The following is a 24,439-nucleotide window of genomic DNA, read 5'->3' on the forward strand; positions in this document are numbered from 1 at the left end:
CCGCTCCCCTGCCCCTTTTCCCCAGAGGGCAGGGGGGGCTCCGCAAACCCTCCGCTTCGAGTCTGCCCTGTTAGTCCCTAGCCGGGTCTATACGTGGCGTGAAGGCTGGGTGCGATCACCCCCCTGCCCTAGGTGGCGGGGGGGGGGGAGGAATCAGCGAACCCGTGGCCACGTCCCGCCCCTTGCCCAGTGGGCTGGGTGGGGTTCGGCCCGAACGCAGGCCTTGGGGTCCCTGCCCCTAGTCTCGCCCTCACCGGGCACACGTCCGCAGGGCGGGGTTGCGACCCTGTCCTCGCAATGCCCTCGTCGCGTGGGTTTTGGGGTTTTGGGGGGGGGTTGTTTCAGGGTTGGGGTGGCATGGGGAGTGGGGGACCAGGGCCCACCCTCTCCTCCGGGTCCCAGCCCGGGGCCCTAAGTGGAGTGCGGCGCCTAAGGGCGGCCCTCCACGGCAGACGGGGCCGGTGCCCTAAACTCGTCTGCCCACGGACGCCAGAATGGCCCCGCCCCGGGCTCCTTCCACTCCCCCAGCCGAGCGCGTTCCCAGTCACTCACCCCGGTGGAGGCGTCGGGTCCGTCCCAACGCTGCCCTCCAGCTGCCGACGCTGTCCTTCTTGTTGGTGCAGGGCCCCGGAGGCTTGGCACCTCGGGACGCCAGGGTGGACGCTTCCTTGCTCCCCCTTTGCTCGTCCTCGGACTGCTGCAGTTAAAGTCAGGGGGGTTAACCCCGCCCCCTCGGCACCTTCCCCCCCCCCGGGCCTCCCTGGAGGCGTACCCAAGGCCCCGCCCCTCTGGGCGAGATGCGGTGCCCTGGCTGGACGCGGCTCTGCGGCTTGAGCCCGCCCCCGCCTCCCTCGGCGCGGCTCGTCCGCGCTGCCCGGCGCCTGGGTTCCTGCGGCTCAGGGGCGGCCCTGCCGCCGCCCGCAGCCGTCGCTTCCCCGGTCGGGGGGGAAGCCTCTCCCCCGCGGCTAGTGCGGACCCCGCCAGGTCCGTCACAACCCTTATAAAGTAGCTGCTGTGATGAGTAACTTCTTTGTTTGCTTCTGAAAGAACAAGTGTCCACAGTACCCGCCAGGTGCCATTCAGTGATCTGACCAATTTCTTTTTCAGTGCAACGTACAGGAATGATACTATCCAGATGGAGGACTGGAGAGAAACAGCTAAATGATGGCAGTGATGATGGCCAAACCTCTCCATGTGGAAGAGCTCTGTCAAGAGAACATGCCCTTCTAATGCACTGTGTCTTCTGGAGTTCCTCAGCATTAGCCCTGTTGCCTTTTTTTTCAGTGCCTAGGTGCCCTCTGCAGATAACCTACTGGTCTGAGTGTAACCCACACACCTAGGCTACATCTACACTGCAAGCTTCTTGCACAAGAACTTAAGTTCTTGTGCAAGAGCACATCCACACTGCCATGGACACTCTTGTGCAAGAAACCCCTGTTGTCCGTCCACACACACCCTTTTGCACAAGAGGTCTTGCGCAAAAAGGCTTATTCCTCGTAGAAAGAGGAATAACTCTTGTGCAAAAGCCCTGTCTTCTGACAATCTACTGTACTTTTTCTTGTGCAAATATGCACTTGTAGTGTGGACGCTCTGTGAGTTTCTGTGCAAAAACAGCCAGTTTTGCGCAAAAACTCTGCAGTGTAGACATAGCCCTAGTGAGGTTTACTGTCCCGTGTAGTGGTACTCAGACCACAGCAACAAATAAGAACAAGAGACCTCTACAGCCTAAGCTGAGAGTTAGCTGGCTTTTAGCTCAAGCAGTAAAGGCTCTACACTAAGCTCCAGAGGTTCCCAGGTTCAGATCTGCCCAGTGGTGGTTACATGAGCATGCTGTGCTCTGTCTTGATCCAAACAGCCTAGCAGATGGAGTACTGCTTGGGTAGGTCCCTCAAGCTTCTTGCAAATGGCCATTGCCCATGACTGGATGAACGTTGGGTGCCTGAAATCAGACAAACATAAATGGCTATTACCTGGGTCTGTGAATGGGTGGGTAGGTCCCTTTGTAAGCAGGTACAAATGGCTGTGATGGACACTGTTTGCTTTGGGGGATCGAAGCTGCTGTTTGGGGTTCTTGCTGAGAAGTAGGCTATTGTGAGGTTTTAGGTTTGGACTCCTGCTTTGGTTTTGGACTGATCTTTATCCTTTACACAGTATTGTTGATTTTCTCTCTCTCAGGCTGTGTGCGCCACCTTGCCAGAGATGGTCAGAGTCTTGTCAGAGAATGGTGCAAACCCAAGGTAAGTTACTGCAAGCCTTGCTGAAGTTGGGCTTTCACAAGCTGTGGTTTTCAATTATGAAGTCTCTTGCAGTGGTGAGTTGTGTTTTAACCAGTGCTACGATTATCTGCTAGATTTTAGTTAAAAATCTGGCAATATGGTATGATCTGTAGCTTTAATTAGCCTTTCTAAGAGGTCCATATTTGCCTGGCTCTGCACTCTTTCGACTCCTTGGGATTGTTTAATGCTTCTGGAAAAAAATTCCTGGAGTCCTTTTGAGAAGATCCTTTGTTTTCAGGGAGCAGTATGAACAGCATTAGTGTTATGTATGTCAGCACTGACAAGAAGGTCTTTGGCTATCTAGTCCAATTCTGCTCCTGTGGAGAGAAGGATTTTCCTTTACACTATCTCTCTTTAAGCATTCTAATTTCCTTGAGTGCTTCACTTCATTGGGAGTTAGGGACCTAAATACCTATGAGGAACTGGAGCCCCTGTTACAATGCACCGTGATAGGGGGTCCGTCCTATCCTGGACCTTCGGTTCTTAAACAAGGCGGTGGTAAAACACAAGTTCAGAATGGTGACTTTAGCCTCGGTCATCCCGGTGCTACAGCTGGGCGACTGGTACGCGACTCTCTGTCTAAAGGACGCCTATTTCCATGTGGCTATCAGGCCCGGTCACAGGAGGTTCCTCCGGTTTATGGTGGGCCGTTACCATTTTCAGTTTACGGTACTCCCCTTTGGGTTATGTACTGCGCCAAGGGTATTCACAAAATGTATGGCTGTGGTGGCCGCCTTTCTGCACAATTGAGGGGTACATGTGTTCCCGTATCTCGACGATTGGTTAATCCAAGGTCGCTCGTACGAGCAGGTAGAAGCTCACGTATCACTCATAAGAGCTCTCTTCTTAAGGTTAGGGCTCTTGATAAATGTCGAGAAGTCATCCCTGACCCCCCTCCCAGAGCATAGAATTTGTGGGAGCCCTCCTCGATGCGAAGGTGGCAAGAGTGTTCCTGCCCCACAGCAGGTTCCTCTCCATAGTGGAGCTGATCTCGGAACTAATCCAGTTCCCCATCACGACTCCTCGAGACTGCTCCAGGCTCCTGGGCCATATGGCGGCTTGAACTTACACAGTGCGACAAGCCAGGATGAGGATGAGACCTCTGCAGGCATGGTTGGCGAAGGCCTTCTGCCAGTCCAAGGGTCTATGGGACTCCATAGTATCAGTGCCCCCGGACATTCTGGACTCCCTACTCTGGTGGACCCAGGAATCCGTGGTGCACAGCAGGGTTCCCTTCAACGCCCCTCCCCCCTCGCTGACTCTGGTCACCGATGCGTCCGACCTAGGATGGGGTGCACACCTCGGGTGCCACAGAACTCAGGGCCTCTGGTCCCCTTCTGAACGGTCCCTGCACATCAACGTCCGGGAACTGCAGGTGGTGAGGAGGGCCTGCGAAGCATTTCTGCCGAGGCTCTCCCACCGCTCCATCCTGGTACGTATGGACAACACTGCAGCGGTTTTCTACCTCAACAAGCAGGGTGGGGCACGTTCACCACCCCTATGCAAGGAGGCCCTGCTTCTATGGCATCTATGTGTCACACACGACATCACGCCTCAGGCGGAGTACCTCCCCGGGTGCAAGAACCTTCTTGCAGACACACTGAGCAGATCCTTTGGAGCCCACGCGTGGTCGCTCAAGGACTCTGTCCTCAGCCAAGTTTTCCGCAGGTGGGGCTATCCCCACCTAGACCTGTTTGCCTCAGCACGCAATACGAAATGCAGGAACTACTGCTCCCTGCTGGGGCTGGGGAAATCTTCCAAGGGAGATGCCCTAACGGCCACGTGGCCAAAGGGCGTCCTCTATGCTTTTCCCCCATTCCCACTAATTTCCAGGGTATTGACCAGAGCGAGAACTTTCAGGTCCTCGATCATCCTCATAGCCTCCAGGTGGCCCATACAGTTCTGGGCAGCCGGGACCCGCTCAGGGAGCGCGCCAGGGAGGCTCTCCAGACGCTCGTGGAACAAAGCACTTCTGGACCACGCTAATGGTTCACCCGGATCTCTGGTCTCTTCACCTGACGGCCTGGTTTATCCGTGGTTGAATCAACCAGAAATGGAATGTTCCCGATAGGTACAGATGGTGCTCCTTAGCAGCAGGAAGCCCTCTACCTGACGGTCATATGCTGCCAAGTGGCGGCGCTTCTCGTCTTGGGCGTCCCGGAGAGGAGTACATCCGTCCTTGGCCCCTGTTCCAGCTATTCTCGACTATCTCTTTCAACTCCGTTCTTCTGGCCTGTCCTCTTCTTCTATTAAAGTCCATGTGGCGCATCTCTCCGCCTTCCATGTCGGTACGGCAGGAGCCTCTCTTTTTTCTAACCAGGTGGTTAAAAGGTTTCTTACTGGTTTGGAGAAACTGTACCCCTCGGTGAGGGCTCCATACCCGGAATGGAACCTCAACCTGGTTCTTCACAGGCTTATGTCCCCTCCTTTTGAACCTTTGGCTACCTGCTCACTGAAGCACCTTTCATTGAAGGTTGCTTTCATAGTAGCCATTACGTCTGCTAGAAGGGTATCAGAGTTAAGGGCGCTGACTATAGAGCCGCCCTACCTTGTTTTTTCACCTGATAACGTGAGGCTACGGCCTCATCCAACCTTCCTCCCGAAGGTAGTTTCCCCTTTTCACCTATCCAAGGAGATTTATTTACCGGTGTTCTTCCCTAAACCTCACGCATCCCCTAAGGAGCGTGTTCTACACTCCCTGGATGCCAAGCGAGCGCTAGCCTTTTATATCGACCGAACCAAGCTCTTCCGTAAATCCCAACGGTTGTTTGTTACATTTGGGGGAAAGGGAAAAGGTTCACCTATTTCTACGCAAAGGTTATCAAGATGGGTGGTGCAATGTATAGCAAAGTGTTATCAACTGGCTGGTAAAACCCCAGCCAGGGTGAAGGCACATTCTACCAGGGCACAGGCATCCTCGGTAGCCTTTGGTGCCCAAGTACCGATCACAGAAATTTGTAGGGCAGCCACCTGGTCTTCCCTCCACACATTTACAACACATTATGCGCTACCTCAACAGGCCAAGGAGGATGCAAGGGTGGGCTCTGCAGTCCTTGAATCTGTAGTGTAAATTTGTAAATATATAGATCTGGTTATCTTGTTCTGGTTGGTGACTTGTCACTGTTTATTTGTTCAAATAAATCTGTTATTGTTCACCTTCCTTTGTGACTGTGGTGCTATGACTCTTCCGACCCCTCCTCCTTGTGGTTAGCTTGGTAGTCACCTACTTTGAATGGACATGAGCAACCACTCGAAGAAGAAAAGAACGGTTACTTACCTGTAACTGTTGTTCTTCGAGATGTGTTGCTCATGTCCATTCGACTCCCACCCTACCTCCCCTTCGTTGGAGTATCCGGCAAGAGGGAACTGAGGTAGGGCAGCGTCGGCAGGGGTACTTATGCCCCGCCATGGCGGCACCACTCCAGGGGGCGCCCCGCCGGCGCTACGGGTACCGCTAGGGAAAACGCTCCGGAAGATGTGGTGCACGCGGCGCGCACACCTACTTCGAATGGACATGAGCAACACATCTCAAAGAACAACAGTTACAGGTAAGTTACAGTTCTTTTCTTTTGTCATCTCAGCCTTTATGGCCCCAGTGGCTTTAGTGTGTTTTACAGGTTTTGTTTAATCTTTATTGCAAAATCAATGCATCTAAGGCCTTTCCTGATTGCCTGAGCTATAAATAAAACACAAATCAGCTGAGCTTCAGGCCCCTTGTTTTTGCCATATTGATCTTGTCTTTTGTCTCAATGAGTGTGGCATTTTTCATGTGAAATGAAAAGTTGTGGTCACTGGCAGTTACATCCTGCTGTCTGTTGGGGCCCTTTGCTAACTGCTGATGTGATAATTGACTTTGCATGACATGGAAACACTTCTGTTTAAATGTTTGGATATTTATTAGCACAATCTGTACTTGACCACATGTGTTAAATGTTCTTTGATTGACAGCAGGTCTTAAAGTTATATAAAAGGATCAGCCAACACAAATCCTACTGTGTCCATACAGTCATTGCATTGCTTTTTTCAGTGAAATATATATTTAAACAAAATAAAGCTTGTGCTTTTCCTAATGAGATTACTCCCGAAGAAGTGCTTTTTGGGGGCTTTAATGCTGGTGTAGTAGTTTAGTTGCTCTGTGGCCTAGTAAAAGGTCTCTCCTTATCATACTTTAGCACAGGCATGTCCAAAGTCCGGCCCGCGGGCCAATTGCGGCCCATGTTCCGTTTTAATACGGCCCCACAGGTAATTTGGCAATATCTATCTTTTATGGCCCCCAACGAATCCATATGTATTGAGATGAATACATTGTAAAATCTCAGTTAATGTCAGTTGGTCTAAATCAGTTATAAATATATTTGGACACAACATGTATACTTGGTGTTATGTTCCTGTTCATATTTTTTGAACTTAAAAGTTGACAGACAACCTTTATTACCAATAATATGTAATGTACTTTACAATGTTCCTGACGTATATTTCAGCTTCCTGGATTTTTTTTTCATCTGGCCTTCAGATATGAAAGGCAGAGTGATTTAACACCTGTTTAGATTTGTCATCCATGTGACGAAATGAAAAGTGTGCCGTTTGCAATAAACTTTGCATAAAATAGTTAATTTGCATTTAATTTTAATGGTTCAAAGAATGTCAGGCAAAATGGTCGGCCCTCACGCATGTTCACTTCATCAAATCTGGCCCTCTTTGAAAAAAGTTTGGGCACCCCTGCTTTAGCACTTTCCCCAGGGGTTTAGGTGCTGGTTGTATGGGGCTGTTCCCATTGGGAGTGTGGACCATTCTCACTGATGTTTACTCTCAGATGGTTGCTTTCCTGCCATTGAAGGGGAATGTGTTTTACCTTCTGTCTAAGTTTGCAGTGACATAGAGCAGGGTACAGTGGAGATTGCTGGGAGCTCTCAGAATAAATCTTTTATTACTTTCTGGTATATATTTAAGCCGTTAGAAAGTAGCCAGCCTCTTTGCTTCCCTTGAGCCAAATGAAACTGAGACGAATGTATGGAGCTAGCAGCGACCATTCCTCCATGCAGGAACTGAACCGCCTGCATTGATTACGATGGGGTCACCTTATTTCCAGATCCATCCAAGGCCGACATGATGCCCTTGTAGGCACCAGCCATAGCAGGAGATGTTTCCTGCATCCCAGAGGGGTTGCGATTGCAGCACATCATTTTCAGCAGGCAGTCCCGGAACTAAGTGGGGAAAGCACATGTGTTACAGGAAAATTCACTAGATAAGAGAAGGAAGCAGGCTGCTAACACACTGCTCCTGGGTCCCTTTATGCCAAACTACTACATCAGGTTTTGCTTTACTCAGATCCTATAACCTATGAGATGTAGCCTGGATAATTTTGGCTCAGACTAATGGCTCATTTAGCCCAGTAGCCTGTCTCCGACCATGGCCAGTACAAGAGCTTCAGAGGGAGTGTACAGAACAGGGCCTTTCTGGAGAGATTCACACCATCTTCCCCTTCTGGTTTCGGACAGTCAGGGTTGCCTTCAGCATGGGGTTGTGTCTCTTGGCCCTGGATGAAAAACTGTCCTTGAATTTATCTAGTTCTTTTTTCATCCCACATGTATTTTTGTCCATCACAACATCCCATGACAGCAAGATCCACAAGTGAATTGTACATTGTGAGAAAAAATACTTCCACTTGTTTGTATTGAATCTTCTGACTATTCATTTCATTAGGTGGCACCTGTTTTTTTAATTGTGGGAAAGGGCAATAAAAGTTCTCTTTTCACTTTTTCCACACCATTTGTGATTCTATAATATGCACTACATTGTATGTAGTAAACCTCCCAGGTAGAGGCTGTGTGAACAGTACCTAGCCCAGTGTGAATGCAAATATAGTGTTGGGGTTAGTTTAGTGCCTTCCTGCTCTGTGCAGACGCTGACAATTGGTAAACATCTGTCTGCTTGCTGTGCAAACTCAATCAGGCAATTCATGATCCAAAAATAAGTCAGTTGCCTCTACAAAATTTCAAGTATGCAAAAGGATCTCTGGTTAAGGCCAGGTTGAAAATCAAGCTCCATCTTCATTTTACACTTTAGCCTGGCTTGTTGTAAAGATACAGTCAGTGGGATCTAGCATTGACAGGTACCACAATAGGATAGATATGCTACACTATATTGGAGTCCCCCATTCCTGCTGTTCCACTTCATTCCTAGAAGCCCCTAGCTCTGTGAAGGCTTGTTTTCAGTTGCTGTCTGATCATCTTCATTCTCTCACCTGTTTGTTCATGAAGATGTAAATAACTGGGTTGTAAACAGTGGCTGTTTTGGAGAAGTATGAAGGCAGGGATGCTAGAGTTGGCTGGATGGGGATGTCTTTATTTGTGGCAACCACCATGGCAAAGGTGGCATAGGGCAGCCAGCAGATAAGAAAGGCCATCACCATAGCAATCACCATTCGTGTCACCTCCCTCTCAGCTCGCCGAGTCGTCTCCGATTCTTTTTGTTGAGCGGCAACCTACAGGCAATATGAGGGAAACAGACAATCTGTCACCCACCCCATTACACAGAAAATAATTACGTCTCATAAAATGGTCTAGGCTGGGGAAATTTTTCTGGACAAGTGGGTGTGTGGGGCACACTTGTTAGCTACATTCGTCTCCCTTCCTGTTTAGTTGCCTGTTTGAAGTGGTGGAATGGGTTCTGGAGTGGCCTAAGGGATAGGGCTGTTTCCAACAAATGGCCATGGAAAATTGCACTGAAAACCTGTGTCTGCAGTTTGCCAGTAGCGCATGTGATCGGTTAGACTGAAATGTCTATGTACTTACAGCTCGTAGCGTCACCAGCAGATTTGTATAGGAGAAGAGGATCAGACTGAGAGGAATAATGAAACAAGTAACAAACAGAGTCATGATGTAGCTGTTGTTGTTGCTGCCACCGGTGTACCAGTTGGGCCCGCATGAGGTTCTCAGACCTGGAACAGGGAGATTTTTAACAATGCTAGGACAATTCTGAAGCATGATCAGTAGAAAAGACACAAACAGCAAATACTCTCTACTCTTCTTGCTGAATTAAGCCTGTTTTCCTAAAGCAACTCTCCAAATTCCAGCCAAATCACATGACTAGCACTGGTCTCAGCTATGATGATTTCTGACTGGTGGTGCCATCGTTATTAATTTACAAACAAACCACAATGTATGATAATCATAATATTAAAGTAAACTTCCAGACAAACACATTTTTGATAGGCTTGTTCTGTGCTTTAGCCATTTTGCTGAGCTACCCTGGATGCAGTGACTGTAATCAGTGACAACTCTCCGCTGCTCCTCTGGCCATCAGACCTTGTGTTAAGCGTATGCATAATGAGACAATAGATGTTCCTCAGTGTATTGTAATAAGCAGCTAACTTTTAAAGAGTGACATGTGAGAGCAAACCCTGTAATTAATGAGAAAACAAGGAGAGATTGCACTTGGAGAAATCAGCCACACAATCAAATACAAATCATAATGGTTTCTCCCCAGATATGTCAGACCAAAAAAACTCTGTCTGGGACTAAAGAAAAAAACTGCGTAAATCAGCCACACTAATGCTGCAGACTTGAAGGCTTTCTTTTAAGAATATGACACATACCTTCTGGCACATAGCTGCTCCAGCCTAACATTGGTGGGGCTGTCCAGAGGAGTGACCAGATCCAGGTGAACACACAGCCCATCACTGCATGTTTGTGTCGAAATCGGAAATCTCCCATAGGCTTGCAGATGACAATATACCTTTCGAAGGCCAGGATCGCCAAGGACCAAAGCCCCACAGTGCCTGAGACAGATCACTAGTGATTAGTACGTGTGGCGTATGATTTCAAATTGCTTGCTATTAATTATCTAGCAGCGTTCAGTGCTTAACTGCTAGATCTGCAGTGCCAGGTTTTCTTCAGCTATCCTGTTTTGTCCTGGTGAAGACAGCTCCATGGAGTGAGTTACATTCCAAGCAGCTATCTTGCAGGTACTTGAAAGCAAGCAGGCAAAACCAGCAGCGAAAAAAGTTTCACCGTCATCCTGTATTGATAAACCTGAGAACGGCCGTAGTGAGTCAGCCCAAAGGTCCATCTAGCCCAGTATCCTGTCTGCCGACAGTAGCCAATACCAGATCCTTCAGAGGGAATGAACAGAGCAGGGCATCAGCTAGTCATCCATCCTATGTTGCCCATTCCCAGCTTCTGGCAAACAGAGGCTAGTGACACCCTCCCTGCCCATTTTGGCTAAAAGCCATTGATGGACTTGTCTTCCAGGACCTTCTCTGTGTTATTATTCTTATTTATTTTACAATTGCACCAAGAGCCTGCTGCTCTCTATTTAATAAACTATCTATTAATCAATCTGGGGCTGTCTAAAATTCAAGTACATGGTATTTCCTAGGACATACCATTCCTATGTTCTAAGGCAGCTTTCAGGCATCTCATGGAGGTGAGCTAGACTGCCTTAGCAGTCATCAGTATGTATAGGACTCTGATCTGCCAGCTGCAGTAGTGTCTGAAAGGCAGTTTCTCCCCTGGAGTGTTTCGCCCATGACACTGAATTTGGTGCATCATATTCTTGATGCTCATAGAAATATTTTTAAAATTTGATATAAAATATCTGCAGAATGGAATGAGAGCAGTGCAAATGCCATGGACCTCCCCCTTCACTGCCTCTTGCACACATGGCCACTGATCATTCACAGCAAAATGAATGAGAACTCGTTTCTTTGTTTTTGTAGGCATGTCACTGAAAGCCTGACCATTCTGTCTTGTCATCCCAGGGCTGGCCAGCCTAACAGCTTTGACAGCTTTGATCTGAGGAAGTGGGTCTCGCCCACGAAAGCTCATCACCTAATAAACCATCTTGTTAGTCTTTTAAGTGCTACATCGTCCTGTTTTTTGTTTCAGCTTTGACAGTGGTAAGTGATACAGACATGACATAGCCTAGTACAATAAGTTACATATGCTATAACAATTTTCCATTTCTTCCCTTCCTGTTTTAAGCGCATCCCAAGGCCAAACCTGAGGATCAGCTCAGCCAATGTGTTCTGAACTCCCCAGGTCAGCAAGCACTTGCTCTCCCATTCCTTGCTAGTGAGCATATGGAATGATACCAAATGTAGCATTGTGAGTAAAGCTCAGTCTTTGTTTTATGGTTTGAGAAGAGGCAAGGGAGGAGACATTTGATGGCCAACAATAGCCAATGAGCCATAGTTATTAATATAGTCGCAGACCAGCTTTTGATCAAGTACAGTCGCACTAGCAGAAGACAGAAATTAGCCAGCTGATTTTTGTAAATGTCCTTACCTGTTAAAGAGACCAGGAAGCCTTCTAACCCGCACACCCTTTTGCCGAGCACAAAGAAGCCATTGATGTTGTTGGAGAAACTGATGGTGCTTCCGAAGAAAGTCACCAGCAGATCAGCCACAGCCAGATTCACCAGAATGTAGTTGAGTGGGGATCTGAGTTTCTTGTACCTGATAGAAACCACAATGACCAAACCGTTCACAAATGAGGCAGAAAACACCACTATGCCCATTAGCACAGCCACTGATGTGTAGATGCTTCTGGGAGCCAGATGAGGCCACTGTGGACCCTCAAAGGTGCTGGGAGTTCTGTGTTGCACGGGAGCCTGAGAAGTGTTTGAAACATTCATTTCTCTTCCGGGGAACGTAAAACATAGACCTGAAAAGACAAAGCAGGTGACTTTCCTGAAAGGGCAACAGGCTCTCTTTTATGAAGCCAGGGGCTTAGGGACCCCAAAGAGGATCTGTAGATTAAAAAGGCTTAAGGTGTTTTAATACAGAGTTTTTATAATCAGCTCTTTACTCATAAGGGGATAGAGAATCACTCACAATCTGACAGGTGAAAGCTGCATCATTTAATTAAGTAGATTTTTGAGTGGTTTTCCAGTAGTGTAGTTAAATGACAGCAGGCGCATTTTTATAAACAAAGCCTTTTTGGAGCCAAATCCCCACCAGTGTCGTATTTGGGTTTCCTGGAGTGTAATGATCACAGTTGCTTGTGTGTTCATGGTTATTGTATTTAACTTGCCCTTATCAGTGTTTGGGCTCAGAGGGCAGGGATTGAAATACATGACTGCTGCTAAGCCGATTATAGATTAATGTGTATGACACTAGCACGGGGAGGTCTGGGCCCATTGAGCTGGCTGCAGCACAGACGTATCACCAAGAGAGGACCAGCCCAAAAAGCCTGCAATATAGGTATACAACTACAGACAGCAGGTGGATAAAACAGCAGCTCTGGGGAAGCACTGGGCCACAGTGAGATGATATACTCAGCATTAAGGGTCCTTTCAGGGGTGCAGAGAGCAGAATAGTCCTGGCTATTGCAATGCTGAGAATAAACACTCTTGGTCTCCAATGAGTGAGACAGTAGAGTTTGTTTGCTTATTGTACTTGCCAGGCAATCTGGTCTTGGTTACTGTACAGTAGGGGTGTAAAAGAGCAGGCGATTAGTCGACAAGCCTAAGCTTACCAAGTAGTCGAGTTGACTACTCGCATCCCCCCCCCCCCCCACCTGCTGCCCCTATATCAGAGCAGGTGGGTAAGCAGGAGCTGGTGCTGAGCAGGTTCCCCCGAAGCATTCTCTCTGCAGTGCCACTTGGACTCCCGCCCCTGTGCTGCTGCGTCTACTTCTCATGCATGGGCTGCTGCCAGCTGGGCAGGCAGCCCTGCTCAGTTCTTGCTCCTGCCGGGACCAGGATCAAACCCTGCTGCAGCTCTGCAATTTAAAACACAGTAGGAGCTTTGGGGTCAGAGTGCCTGGCTCTTACTGCCTTTTAAATTGCATAGCCACAGCAGGAACTGAGCCAGCTGTCTTCCACTATCAACGAATCAAGTAGTCGGTAAAAATTCTCTCGACTACTCGATTAGTAACCTCATTGTAACATCCCTAGTGTACAGTGCGCCTTTGCCAGGTGTCAGGTTAGACTGGCTCACCCTGGTACCCGCACAGCACCTTTGGTCAATAAGGTCTGCGTTTCCTGCACAAGGGCACATCCCCTTTCAATAGCATGCCCTGCTGTGGACCTAGTGCGCTGCTTTGGCTTTTGGCTCAGATTGCTGCTCCGGCACAACTGTACTGCAACAGGGTAATTGTGAGTCCAGAGCAGATCATGGACTCTCCACTTCCTAGCACTTCCTACCCCTCTCTCTAAGGCAGAGGCCGAGACTCCATTTGGCCCATTGCTGAATTGATGCCAGGAAGCTCCAAGATATCCTAACACTGGGATGAGTGCTTTAAAGGGGCCATAGTGGAACGAAGCCCTGGAGCTCCTTGACTGGGCGGTGAGGCACAGCGAGCAGGGTGTCCTCATGAGAATGGCCAATATTGTAAAAGGGAAAATGGGTGGTTTCATTGACTGATTGGCAGTGAAATAGCTGGGCACATGTGACTGTGCTTTGGTGTGTGCCATTGTTTACATTGACTGCTTTTGTGTTTTTACAGGTTTTTTGAGTGCAGAGCCTGCTTCTGCTGCTGACTGGTTTGCAGCGAATCAATCAACCTTTGTATGTTTGGGAGTGGACTGTTCCTAAAGTAGTGAGATAAGTGTTAACAAACAGGCATGTGTGCAAGATTCTAGTCTGATTGAGAGATCAAAGCAGGTCTGCTCAGTCTCAGCCACAGGACAGTCAGTAGGGACCATCGTGATCATCTAGACCTCCTGCACATTGCAGGCCACAGAATGTCATCCATCCACTCCTGTTACAGACTCCTAACCCCTGGCTGAGTTATGCTAGCCCTCATGTGCTTGTCGTGCTTACTGTGTAGCTCTCTTGTGAGCAGTTGACACCAGTGTAGCTATAATATTAAGGGGCAAGCTAAACGAGGTGGGGTAGGGTAGGCTAAATCACTTTTGCTGTTCAGGAAGACACTGGGGCTACGTCTACTCTGGCACCCTTTTCCGGAAATGCTTAAAACGGAACAGTTTTCCGTTATAAGTATTTCCAGAAAAAGCACGTCTACATTGGCAGGATGCTTTTCCGGAAAAGCACTTTTTCCGGAAAAGCGTCCGTGGCCAATGTAGACGTGCTTTTCTGGAAAAAAGTCCCGATCGTCATTTTCACGATCGGGGCTTTTTTGCGGAAAAGACTACTGTGTTGTCTACACTGGCCCTTTTCTGGAAAAACTGTTCCGGAAAAGGACTTTTGCCCGAACGGGAGCAGCATAGTTTTTCCGGAAAAACAATGACAATTTTACAGTAGATCGTCAGTGCTTTTCCGGAAAAGCAAGCAGCCAGTGTAGACAGCTGGCAAGTTATTCCGGAAAAGCAGCTGCTAATCACTAAACAAAGCCTTGGTATCTAACTAGGCACTCGCCTGCCGGTTGCAATAGCCATAGCTAACTACTTTTCAGTGTTTCTCTGAAGCTTATCACTGTAGTGTCCAAGCAGCTCATACCTGTTAATGATCTTGGCCGCTCAGAAAGAAACACTTGTCGCCATCTTACAGAGTGGGGAGGGTAACTGAGGCTTGTCTCCACTACTGGGTGAATTGAGGCTGTGGCTCTGGTGGCAACGTGAAGGGCCCAGCACCGCAGCCCCTTTTAAATTGCCAGGCCCTAGGCAACTGTCTCCTTTGTCTCTCCTGTCGGTGGCCTTGTATGCTGTCCATGAGCTCTTCATGGTAGTTTGGTTTTCGTGATATTGAGCTTCAGTGTTGTTCCTTGCAGGTGTGAGCTGCTCAGACACTACTGTGATGAGTGCTACTCCCCTGCACTGCAAGCCTGTCATTGCACGGCATCACAGACATGCTCTTCATCTTTTGGAACAAACTTTCAAGCCCTGTCTGTGCAATCATGTCCCACTCCTGACAATTTGGCTTGATTCTGCAAACAGGCTTGTAAAATCCATGTCTGGGTGCTGTGCCTGTAAATTATTCAGGGACAGAGGCTGGTTTGACACCATGCCTTTATATAAATGATAGTAATACCTTGCTCATACATAGTGCTTGTTAGCCACAGATTGCAACATACTCACAAAGGAGGTTAGTAACTTTTTCCCTGCTATAAAGTCGGGGATACAGAGGCATAGAGAGGGGAAATGACTTTCCCAATATCACTTTCTAGGTCAGAAGTAGAATCTTGGTCCCTTGAGTCCAATTCCAGTGCTATTTCCACTAGGCAGCAGTACGGCTAACTGCATTAGCTCTATGATAGGGAGGCAGGATCTATTTCTTGCATCTCTTTTGTGTTTACTAATCAACCTAATTTTGGCTGCCTTAGACACTCAAGCTGTGTCTACATTGGTACTGCTGCCTAGTGGAAAAAGCACTGGAATTGGACTCAAGAGACCAAGATTCTACTTCTGACCTAGAAAGTGATATTGGGAAAGTCATGACTACACTGCCTGTCTACACTGGCTGCGAGTTCTTGCGCAAGTACACTGATATTCTAATGTGTGAAATCAGTACTTCTTGCGCAAGAGCTATGATGCTCCTGCTCAGGAATAAGCCCTCTTGCGCAACTGTTCTTGCGCAAGAGGCCAGTGTAGACAGGCAACATGAATTTCTTGCACAAGAAAGCCCTATGTTTAAAATGGCCATCAGAGCTTTCTTGCGCAAGACAGCATCAATGCTGGCACGGATGCGGTTGCGCAAAAGCACATGCCAGTGTAGACACTCTCTTCTGGAAGAGTTTTTGCACAAGAACTCTTCCACAAAAGGGTTCTTGCACAAGATCATGCCAGTGTAGCCGTAGCCTCATAGTCTCTGACAGGTCAAGAGGGAGGGAGTGCAGTAGTTTTTTTAGATTGTTTTCTTTGGGGCAGGGATCATCTATTTGTTCTGTGTTTGTACCGCTCCGAGCACAGTGAGGTCCAGGACTGGGGCTCCTTGATGCTATAGCATAACATTAATAAGCATTTTAAAGCACAGTACCATGTTTTGTATGCCTGGGAGCCAGATCCCTAGCAGGTGTATGTGGGTACAGAGCAATTACCTGGATTGCAGCTATGTTGATTTATACCAGCTGAGGATCTGGCAGATGGAGTTGTGATAATGCAATGGGATTTAACTATACTCTGGGGCTACATCTACACTGGCAGCTTCTTGCGCAAGAACAGTTGTTGTTCCGCAAAAACTTGCCGGCTGTCTACACTGCACAAGCATTCTTCCAGAAGTAAATTTACAGTACAGCGTTGGAAAACAGGGCTTCTTCCAGAAGAGTTATACCTCTCTTCATGAGGAATAAGCCCTCTTGCACAAGAGCTCTTCCAGAAGAGGCCAGTGTAGACAGGCAACATGAATTTCTTGCATAAGAAGCCTCTATGGTTAAAATGGCCATCAGACCTTTCTTGCGCAAGAGAGCGTCCACACTGCCATGGATGCTCTTGCGTAAAAACACATCTCTTGTGCAAAGCACATGGAAGTGTGGATGCGCTCTTGTGGAAGATTTTTTTGCATAAGAACTCGTCTGCAAAAAAGTTCTTGTGCAAGAAGCTGCCAGTGTAAACATAGCCTGATATTTTTAAGAGGACTTTGTTAAATTATGACACTTCGGCTGTGTCTAGACTGGCAAATTTTTCCGCAAAAGCACGTGCTTTTGCGGAAAAACTTGCCAGCTGTCTACACTGGCCGCTTAAATTTCCGCAAGAACACTGACGATCTCATGTAAGAAATCAGTGCTTTTTGCGGAAACACTATGCTGCTCCTGTTCGGGCAAAAGTCCTTTTGCGCAAAAGCTTTTGCGCAAAAGGGCCAGTGTAGACAGCTCAGATTTGTTTTGTGCAAAAAAGCCCCAATCGCGAAAATGGCGATCGGGGCTTTCTTGCGCAAAAGTGCGTCTAAATTGGCACGGATGCTTTTCTGCAAAAAGTGCTTTTGCGGAAAAGCGTCCATGCCAATCTAGCCGCTCTTTTCTGCAAATGCTTTTAACGGAAAACTTTTCCGTTAAAAGCATTTGCGGAAAATCATGCCAGTCTAGACGTAGCCTTCATGTGTACCATCTTATTCACCAGTGTGGCAGTTATGACATTGTAAAATAGGCACTCAGTAATTTTTTATATATAACATTTTTCAGTGGTTCTGCTATACAACAGGTATTGCTGGGCCTGGGCATGTGTGGTCTATACTGAGAATATTCGTTTGGGTGTGAATGAGCAAATACAGAAATGGAATAGGTTTGGGGAGCATTCCCCAAAATGGACTGCGGGCAGGGAAATCTTGACTTGAACAGTATATGCCAAAGCCACAACATAAGCATCCTTTATTTTTATTTTTTTTAAAAAGACAAGTCAAACCTAGTACATTAAATACAATACATGCTCTTCCTTGCTTCATAAATCTGGTTCAAAAATATTAAATCTTTGACGTTACAAGAAAGTATTGATACAAACAAAGAGGATTGCAATAAAAACACCAGCCAGCCAGCATTACTACGCAAGTCAAGAACTAAACATCTCCCCTATTCTCTGGAGGGACATAGTGGTCACAGAAAATAAGGGTGCAGGAATATTAGATACAAGAAAGAAAAACAACTTTCTCCTGATGTATGTATGAAATTTGTCCCAAGGTACTAGCTGGGGAATTCTAATACATGAAGCTGTCCTTAAACCAAGACAGGCATTGGATTAGATACATTGGGTGGGGCTGAGGGGAGGGGAAACAAGGTTTGGAGAACTATTAATACCCATTCAGTCTGTCGGTTTTTTTAAAACCTACTTACAGCAAAATCCAGTAAATACCTGCATTATGGAGCTGACAGTTTAGTAGGTGAGAATGTGTTGTGACTGGCTGGAAAAATCACTATTAACTATTAGAAACCGCAGTGCATTAGGGACAGCTATGTAAACATAGACACTGATTTTTTTTATTATTGTCATTTAGCTCATTTTAAGCAATATCAAGAAAAACCTAACACTCAGTTATATTTCCTTGTCTATAGCGAGCAGGACCACAGGAAGCAGCTTAGCAGTGCTGTGACTTGCCACAAACATCTGATTTCCAGCTGGAGCTGATTTGTTGTTGTACGAACACAGTTACTCACCTTGCAACAATTGTAGGACAACTAGCCAAGATGAGGTAAATGTCCACATTTAGTAAACATGTAGTTGCATATCTTGTATTAGGATAGGCAGTCAGTAAGTTGGCCCTGTGTGTGCTGATGGGAAAACACATGGGCTGTGTCTATACTAGGCCACTTATTCCGGAAAATCAGCCACTTTTCTGGAATAAGCTGCGAGCTGTCTACACTGGCCCTTGAATTTCCGGAAAAACAACGACGCTCTACTGTACAAAATCAGCCACTATTCCGGAAAAACTATTCTTCTCCCGCTCGGGCATAAGTCCTTATTCCGGAACACTGTTCCGGAAAAGGGCCAGTGTAGACAGCCCAGTAGTCTTTTCTGGAAAAGCGCGTCTACATTTGGCCACAGACGCTTTTCCAGAAAAAGGGCTTTTCCGGAAAAGCAGCCTGCTAATGTAGACGCTCCTTTTCCGGAAAAACTGAAAATGGAATAGTATTCCGTTTTAAGCATTTCCGGAAATTCATGCCAGTGTGTAGACAGCCATGCAGTTTGATATTCAGTAACCAGAAGGATTCATGAGAAGGAACTGTAGGGAATATTCAGTAGGAGGTTAGAAAATCATAGGTACTGCCTTCCTTTGAGCTGCTGACTCAAAAAGGCTAGTACTCCCTGAATTAAAAAGGCCAGGGCTCCCTAAACTAGATGCCACCCTAGGGTTTTCACCTCTGATACCAATTCAGCTACTCAGCATCTTGAACTCTGAATACAAATCCTTGGCAAAGACAGTTAAATCTTCCAAATCTACAGAACTGAGCTCAAAGTGTAATTCCACTGGTGGCTGTAATCTCATCTTTTGTATAAAATGACTTTAGAAATACTTCCTTGCTCATTCATGTAGCTTTTATCTGAACAGAAAATTCACAACTTTGTCACTACATTCCTTGAAGCATATTGGAAATATTATTTATCATCATCTCAAGAGCCGCAGAATGTGCTGTACCATTTGGCTATAAAAAAAAATCATGTGCACTGAAGCGCACTCTCTGAGCAGCTGTATTCCTTTTAAAATGTCTCCTTGATAATATTGCTAAATAAATCCTTTTAGTGAAACTAATGGAAACCTCTGAACCCCACTCTGGGTTTGTCCCCACAATTGTAGTGCTTTTAATTTTCAAAGCAATGTACAAACCTCACCATGCCTCAGTGAGGTAGATAAATACCCCCATTTCAGAGATGGGGAAGCAGTGGCAGAGTGGCTAACTGACTTTGCTCAAGGCCACACAGAAAGCAGAGCTGAGATTAAAATGCAGATGTTTCTGACTCTAGTTCCAAAAATCAATCCACTAGCTAGCTGTATTCTTGGTTTGAATTTTACATCTTTGATTTTCTCCGCTAGGAAATGCCTCTTTTGCTTAAGTTCATCTGCTCCTGCAGCTTAGACTCTTTAAAGGGTACGTCTACACTGACATTATTCCAAAATAACGTCTACACTACAAGCCATTATTTTGAAATAATGTCGAGTTGGAGGACTTCTTACTCCAGCTCCTATAACCCTCATTTTATGAGGAATAAGAGAAGTCGAAGGAAAAGTGTTCTTCCTTTGACTTCCTTTCTAGATAGCGCCAAAAGCTGAGTTAAGCTAGTTCAACTTAAGATACACAATTGATGTAGCTTAAGTTGTGTAGCTTAATTTGACTTTAGCCCTGCTGTGCAGACATACCCTTTGTGACCCCAGCAGCTATTTGTAATGTCAAAAAGAATAGCTACTCTAAGGGCATGTCTATATGTGCACTTGATCAACAAAGTAAAATCCCTAGTTGGGGGTAGAAGCATTTTTTTCGACAAAAGTGCTGACAAAGTGTTCATGTATGCTGACTTTTAGTAACAAGGCTTTGTCGACGCAGACTTGTTGGCAAAATCTGAGTAATGTAGCGATCGCCTCAGGTTCTGTCTGAGTCAATATGTCTTGTAAAATAATCCTAAAACAATTAGCATTTTTTAGTGATGCACTTATAACAGTCCCACATTGTTACATTATAAAGTGGAAGCCAGATCCTGCTCTTCATTCAGCTGGTTTGCTCGCACAAGTAAGTCAAGCAGGATTTGGTGCTTGGTTTTACAATGGGCAAAATAAACATTTTTTTTCCTAGATAGAATCAGCTGCTGCTGAGCAATTTTTGCCTTTAAAGTACTGAAAAGTACGTTTAAAAAAGTGCATAAAATCCTAAGCCATTCATCCAGTGCCTGTGAAAACTGACACACCCTCAAAAGAGGTGAAAGTCTGTGTCATGTTTGTTGTCATTCCAGCATGTGAGAGTTTAAAATGTGGCAGAGTAGACTGAGCATGTGATTACTGTACAAATAGGGGAAGACTCAGAAACTGAACCTTCAGAATTCACTTTTTCTTTTATTTTGGGTTCTATTTATAAATTTTAACAAATCGAACAAAAAGTACACGTAGATAACACTAAAATACAAAATTCTTGTAGGATGCAGTTAAGGACAATTACTGCAGCCTTCACCTTGTAGCAAAACATTGGTATCAAACATTTAACAAGTTCTTGCATGACAACAACTATCTTGCATGCAATTTATATTTACAGTCCAGTTAAAAAAGACTTCAATACAAAATGAAAAAAATGCACATGTTATGTCCCACTCCACGTTAGGCTTAAACAAATGGTACTTTTAAAATAACTTTGACCAAAGGGAAGAGTTCCCATTATTCCTGACCATTCTAAGAGCCTCATTATCAGAGTGGTTGAACACATGCAGCTCCCATGGACTATGTCTACACTAGCAGGTTATTTTGAAATAAAAACATGTTCACTGGGGCACTTTAATCGACTCCCATTGCAAAGCTAATTTGAGATAATAACTCCCAAAATAACTACTTTGAATAAGCTTATTACTCTTCACAAGCAGGAGTTATTTGGAAATAACAAGCCCATTATTTTGAAATAACAGGCTGGGTACTGTGGACATTCCTCTTGTTATTTCAAAATAACTCCCCAGTGTAGACATGCCATGGATTCCTGTGAGGACTCAGCACTTCTGAAATCAGGCCCTAAATATCCTGCTATATTTTAAAGTGCTGGAACAGTAACATACATGGACAAGAGAGAATTGGTGAGATCATCTAACTTGACACACTGTTAGCATTCAAATAAAATCCATGCACAGCTTCATAATTCACTACAAATATTATATTGTTAAAAATGCCCTAAGAAGGTTTTCCCATATCTAACAAGGTGTATCATTAACTTGGAAAATAAATCTGGGTCTAAAGGGATCACAGTGATCCCAAAAAGTGATCTTCAGCCCAAAAATACATGTTTATGAACTACTACATAGGAGAGAATGAAAACTGAATGTAACTATGGATCTTCTCAATAGTGCATGGGTTAAAGGCGTCTGAAAATTCTGACAATATGCAACATTTTGCAATTAGTTTAGCTCATTTGTGACTCCTTGTGTGTGCAGAAAAACCTGTGAACTCTCTTGGCCATAGTTAGGAAAACAGAACAGTGTGGTTAATGAAAGGAAGAGAGGAAACTTTGCTCCATTGTACGGAGTGTGTCTGTGACAGAGTGGAGAAAGTAGACAATTTTGGTTTGGGAGCTATGAGTCTGATAGAGAGAGATTCTAGAACCAACTTGTTGTTAGACTGGTTTTGCCGCTCAGTAATTCAGATTTGGAATGCGCAAGGGATAAGTACTCCCACAAAACAACCATTGACCTCAGCAGGGCAAAATCAGGGCCTAATTCTTTGGACACTGACTGAAGCCAGCCTCGATGCCAAGAACAGATTTGTAGAGGGGAATAGCTAATGGGGATACCTGCGGAGTCAGAGTTACATAGGTTGATAGGAAGGCTGACTAAAGGAAGAGACAAAGCCAAATTCTCTGTCCATTGCACAAATACAATACCCACTGGAGTCCATGAAGGTTGTGTGCACGTAACTAAAGGTGGACTTTGACCCATGTCACTTTCTGTAGCATCAAGTTTTCCTCCTCTTGCCTTTCTAGTTAGTGGCAAGTCTTCAGGGGTTATGTTCCTTCTCACTAACCAGAATGAAATATCTTAACTAAAAGTAAAATCTGAAAGTAAATTTCAGTGAAAAATAGTCCTGTTCTAACCAGCTGTGTAGTTGACAGGAAGAAAGGCAGATTCATGGTTTCCTAAAAATAGCAGCTGTATGGAAGTGTTAGTGTGAAATCCCACTGTCTGTAATAGAGTGACAGTAAGTGCTGGAATGGGTCTGTCTGTTGATTTTCTGATCTTTTTTAAATATCAAAACTTCTCTTAACAAATGTGAAGCCTTGTATTATTCCTGGTGAGGCTGCAAGTACCTCCTATTATTCCCAGGTGGACTTATATAAGGAAGCTATTGCCTTATATAGCTGCACAGCCCTTTTAGCATACTGGTATACTTCATATAGATTATCAGACAGGACAAGCATTACATTTCGGAAAGAAAAGCAAACAGTCCTCATAGGTTATTGGCGAACACAATCATTCCAAAAGGTGAGGTTTAAATGCATAAAGACTGTCCAGGCCCAAACCACAGAAACTGACAACCAGAAATGTGGCACAGTCGCCTTAGTAAAATAGTTCTATGCTTTTTGCTCATAGTAGCAACACAAACAAAAAGTGATCCATTCATTTTGCAAGGCAGCAAGAAGATAATTCAGTATATCAAATAGTTAGTAAATATCACAATTCTAGTGCATGCAGGCCTGTGTTTTCTCAATTGACTCTGTGTGTGTTGTGTGTTTTGGAAAGAGGAGGTGCTCACATACACTTGGGAGAAAACCCGAGAGGATCACTCCCACTGAACAAAGCAATTTTGTCTTCTTCAGTGGTATTTCCCTGCAGTCTGACCATCAGTTGGAATTTACCAAGCCACTCTTTCTTGCTGACTTAGTATCCCTTTTAAAGTAGTAAGTAAACTAGAAGTCCAAAGGCATGAATTGTTCCTGGTTCTGGTTGTGAGAGAGAGCTGTGCTATCTTCAAGGTCCTTAGCCTGTCTCTAGGGTCAATCGCTGAGGATGGCCCCCGGCAGCTCGTTCGTTAGTGTGTGCCAGCGCTCTATTTTCTTGTCCTTGTTTTTCAGGCAATCAAACCAGTGCTTCAGCCGTTCCCCTTTGGCATTAATTCCTAATACTACGCCACCTTAACACAGAGAGAGAGGGACAGTCAGCTCATTCCTGCAGAGATAAGCCAAGCTGTGCCAGTCAAGCCAGACAGAGAAGTATTACTGAAAGTGAAATAGATGCAGGGTGACAGATTTCCATACTCATTGGTAGCTACTGGAAACAGATATTGAGAAGGGTGAGTGGCAAGGGGAGTACACAGGTACCTTTTCTTCTTTGTAGCTTGGATGGATGGAGGCGGCTAGTAGTGGGTACAATCATTGGGTAGATGAACACTTCCTGGCTAGATTATCCTGGCCCCACCCACTTACAGCTGGGTGTGGAGGAAGAAATACATCTCTCAAGCACTGTTAATGGGGGTGGCTTTGTCCCACGCTGCCTTTATGGCACTGCCCCCCTCCTTTGAGTTTAATACTCTTGGCAGTGTTCAAACTTCAAGTGATTTGTTTGTTTAATTTGTTGCACTAGAAGTATCCATCTTGATTTAACAGGTCCCTTGGTATGGGGAGAGGGATTGGGCTAAGATCTGACCGAGAAAAGGAAAGTTCATTAAATCACATGCCAAAGTGTTCTATGCTCAGAGGAGCAAACATGGAAACTGGAACAGCCTGTCCTTTTTAAGAATGGCCCAGAGAGGGACTGCAAATGACCCTCTGATTCCAAAGGCATACAGAAGTAACGAACTCTTGACTATAAATCATTATGGTCACAAAACAAAATGACCGCTGCATACTACAAAGGTGGTTTGAAGCCTTTGCATTCAACAAAGACATATTAAACCTCCATTTTCACTTGTCTCTGGCTTTCAGAAGAAAAGGCTTGTGTGTGGCTGGCTAGTGCAGGGGAGAGTTACACCTGCCTGCTGCACATGTTCACTGGGGCACTTTAATTGACTCCCATTGCAAAGCAAAATGGCAAAGTGCATAATAGAACTTTGGTGTGTGGCAGCAGGGCGCATTGGGCAGGCAAGTGTGTGCTAGATTCTACCCCTGCATCCCGTAAGGTAGGTGGTCAGATTCACATGCCCAAAGCAGCATTCA

General features: G+C 45.7%; 3 protein-coding genes across 4 annotated transcripts in view; 1 reads left to right on the plus strand and 2 right to left on the minus strand.

The window, feature by feature from the left end:
* The window catches only part of LOC112543965 (uncharacterized), a 50,939-nt gene that overhangs the window by 7,474 nt on the left and 19,026 nt on the right, over window positions 1-24,439 (plus strand). Inside the window, exons 4-5 of one of the 2 annotated variants that reach the window (XR_016347657.1) lie at window positions 1,108-2,237; window positions 10,996-18,297. Coding sequence is in view for 1 of the 2 variants with exons in the window: in XM_089772150.1 (XP_089628276.1) it covers window positions 3,364-4,347 (984 nt within the window). In the remaining variant the exon portion in view is untranslated. Of the gene's footprint in view, window positions 1-1,107; window positions 23,420-24,439 lie in introns of those variants that run through there. The other variant, XM_089772150.1, reaches the window with a different exon arrangement.
* Window positions 7,340-11,912, minus strand: LOC102456021 (pinopsin-like). The gene is made up of 5 exons (XM_006138728.5): window positions 11,564-11,912; window positions 9,874-10,056; window positions 9,071-9,216; window positions 8,521-8,760; window positions 7,340-7,480 (listed from the first exon to the last, which is right to left on the minus strand). The coding sequence occupies exons 1-5, from the start codon at window positions 11,910-11,912 to the stop codon at window positions 7,340-7,342; spliced, it is 1,059 nt and encodes a 352-aa protein (XP_006138790.3).
* The window catches only part of DOC2B (double C2 domain beta), a 192,713-nt gene continuing 189,261 nt past the window's right edge, over window positions 20,988-24,439 (minus strand). Inside the window, exon 9 of the mRNA XM_075904663.2 lies at window positions 20,988-23,418. Coding sequence (XP_075760778.1) covers window positions 23,282-23,418 — 137 coding nt within the window. The 3' untranslated portion in view covers window positions 20,988-23,281. The remainder of the gene's footprint in view (window positions 23,419-24,439) is intronic.

Source organism: Pelodiscus sinensis, chromosome 21, assembly GCF_052426305.1.
Source record: "Pelodiscus sinensis isolate ZL-2025 chromosome 21, ASM5242630v1, whole genome shotgun sequence".
NCBI lineage: Eukaryota > Metazoa > Chordata > Testudines > Trionychidae > Pelodiscus > Pelodiscus sinensis.

Coding starts and splice junctions, on each gene's coding strand:
- LOC102456021 (XM_006138728.5), bottom strand. CDS start 11,912: ATGAATGTTTCAAACACTTCTCAGGCTCCCGTGCAACACAGAACTCCC. Junction 9,217..9,873: donor GAGCAGCTATGTGCCAGAAG/GTATGTGTCATA, acceptor TCCCTGTTCCAG/GTCTGAGAACCTCATGCGGG. Junction 8,761..9,070: donor TGCTGGTGACGCTACGAGCT/GTAAGTACATAG, acceptor TATTGCCTGTAG/GTTGCCGCTCAACAAAAAGA.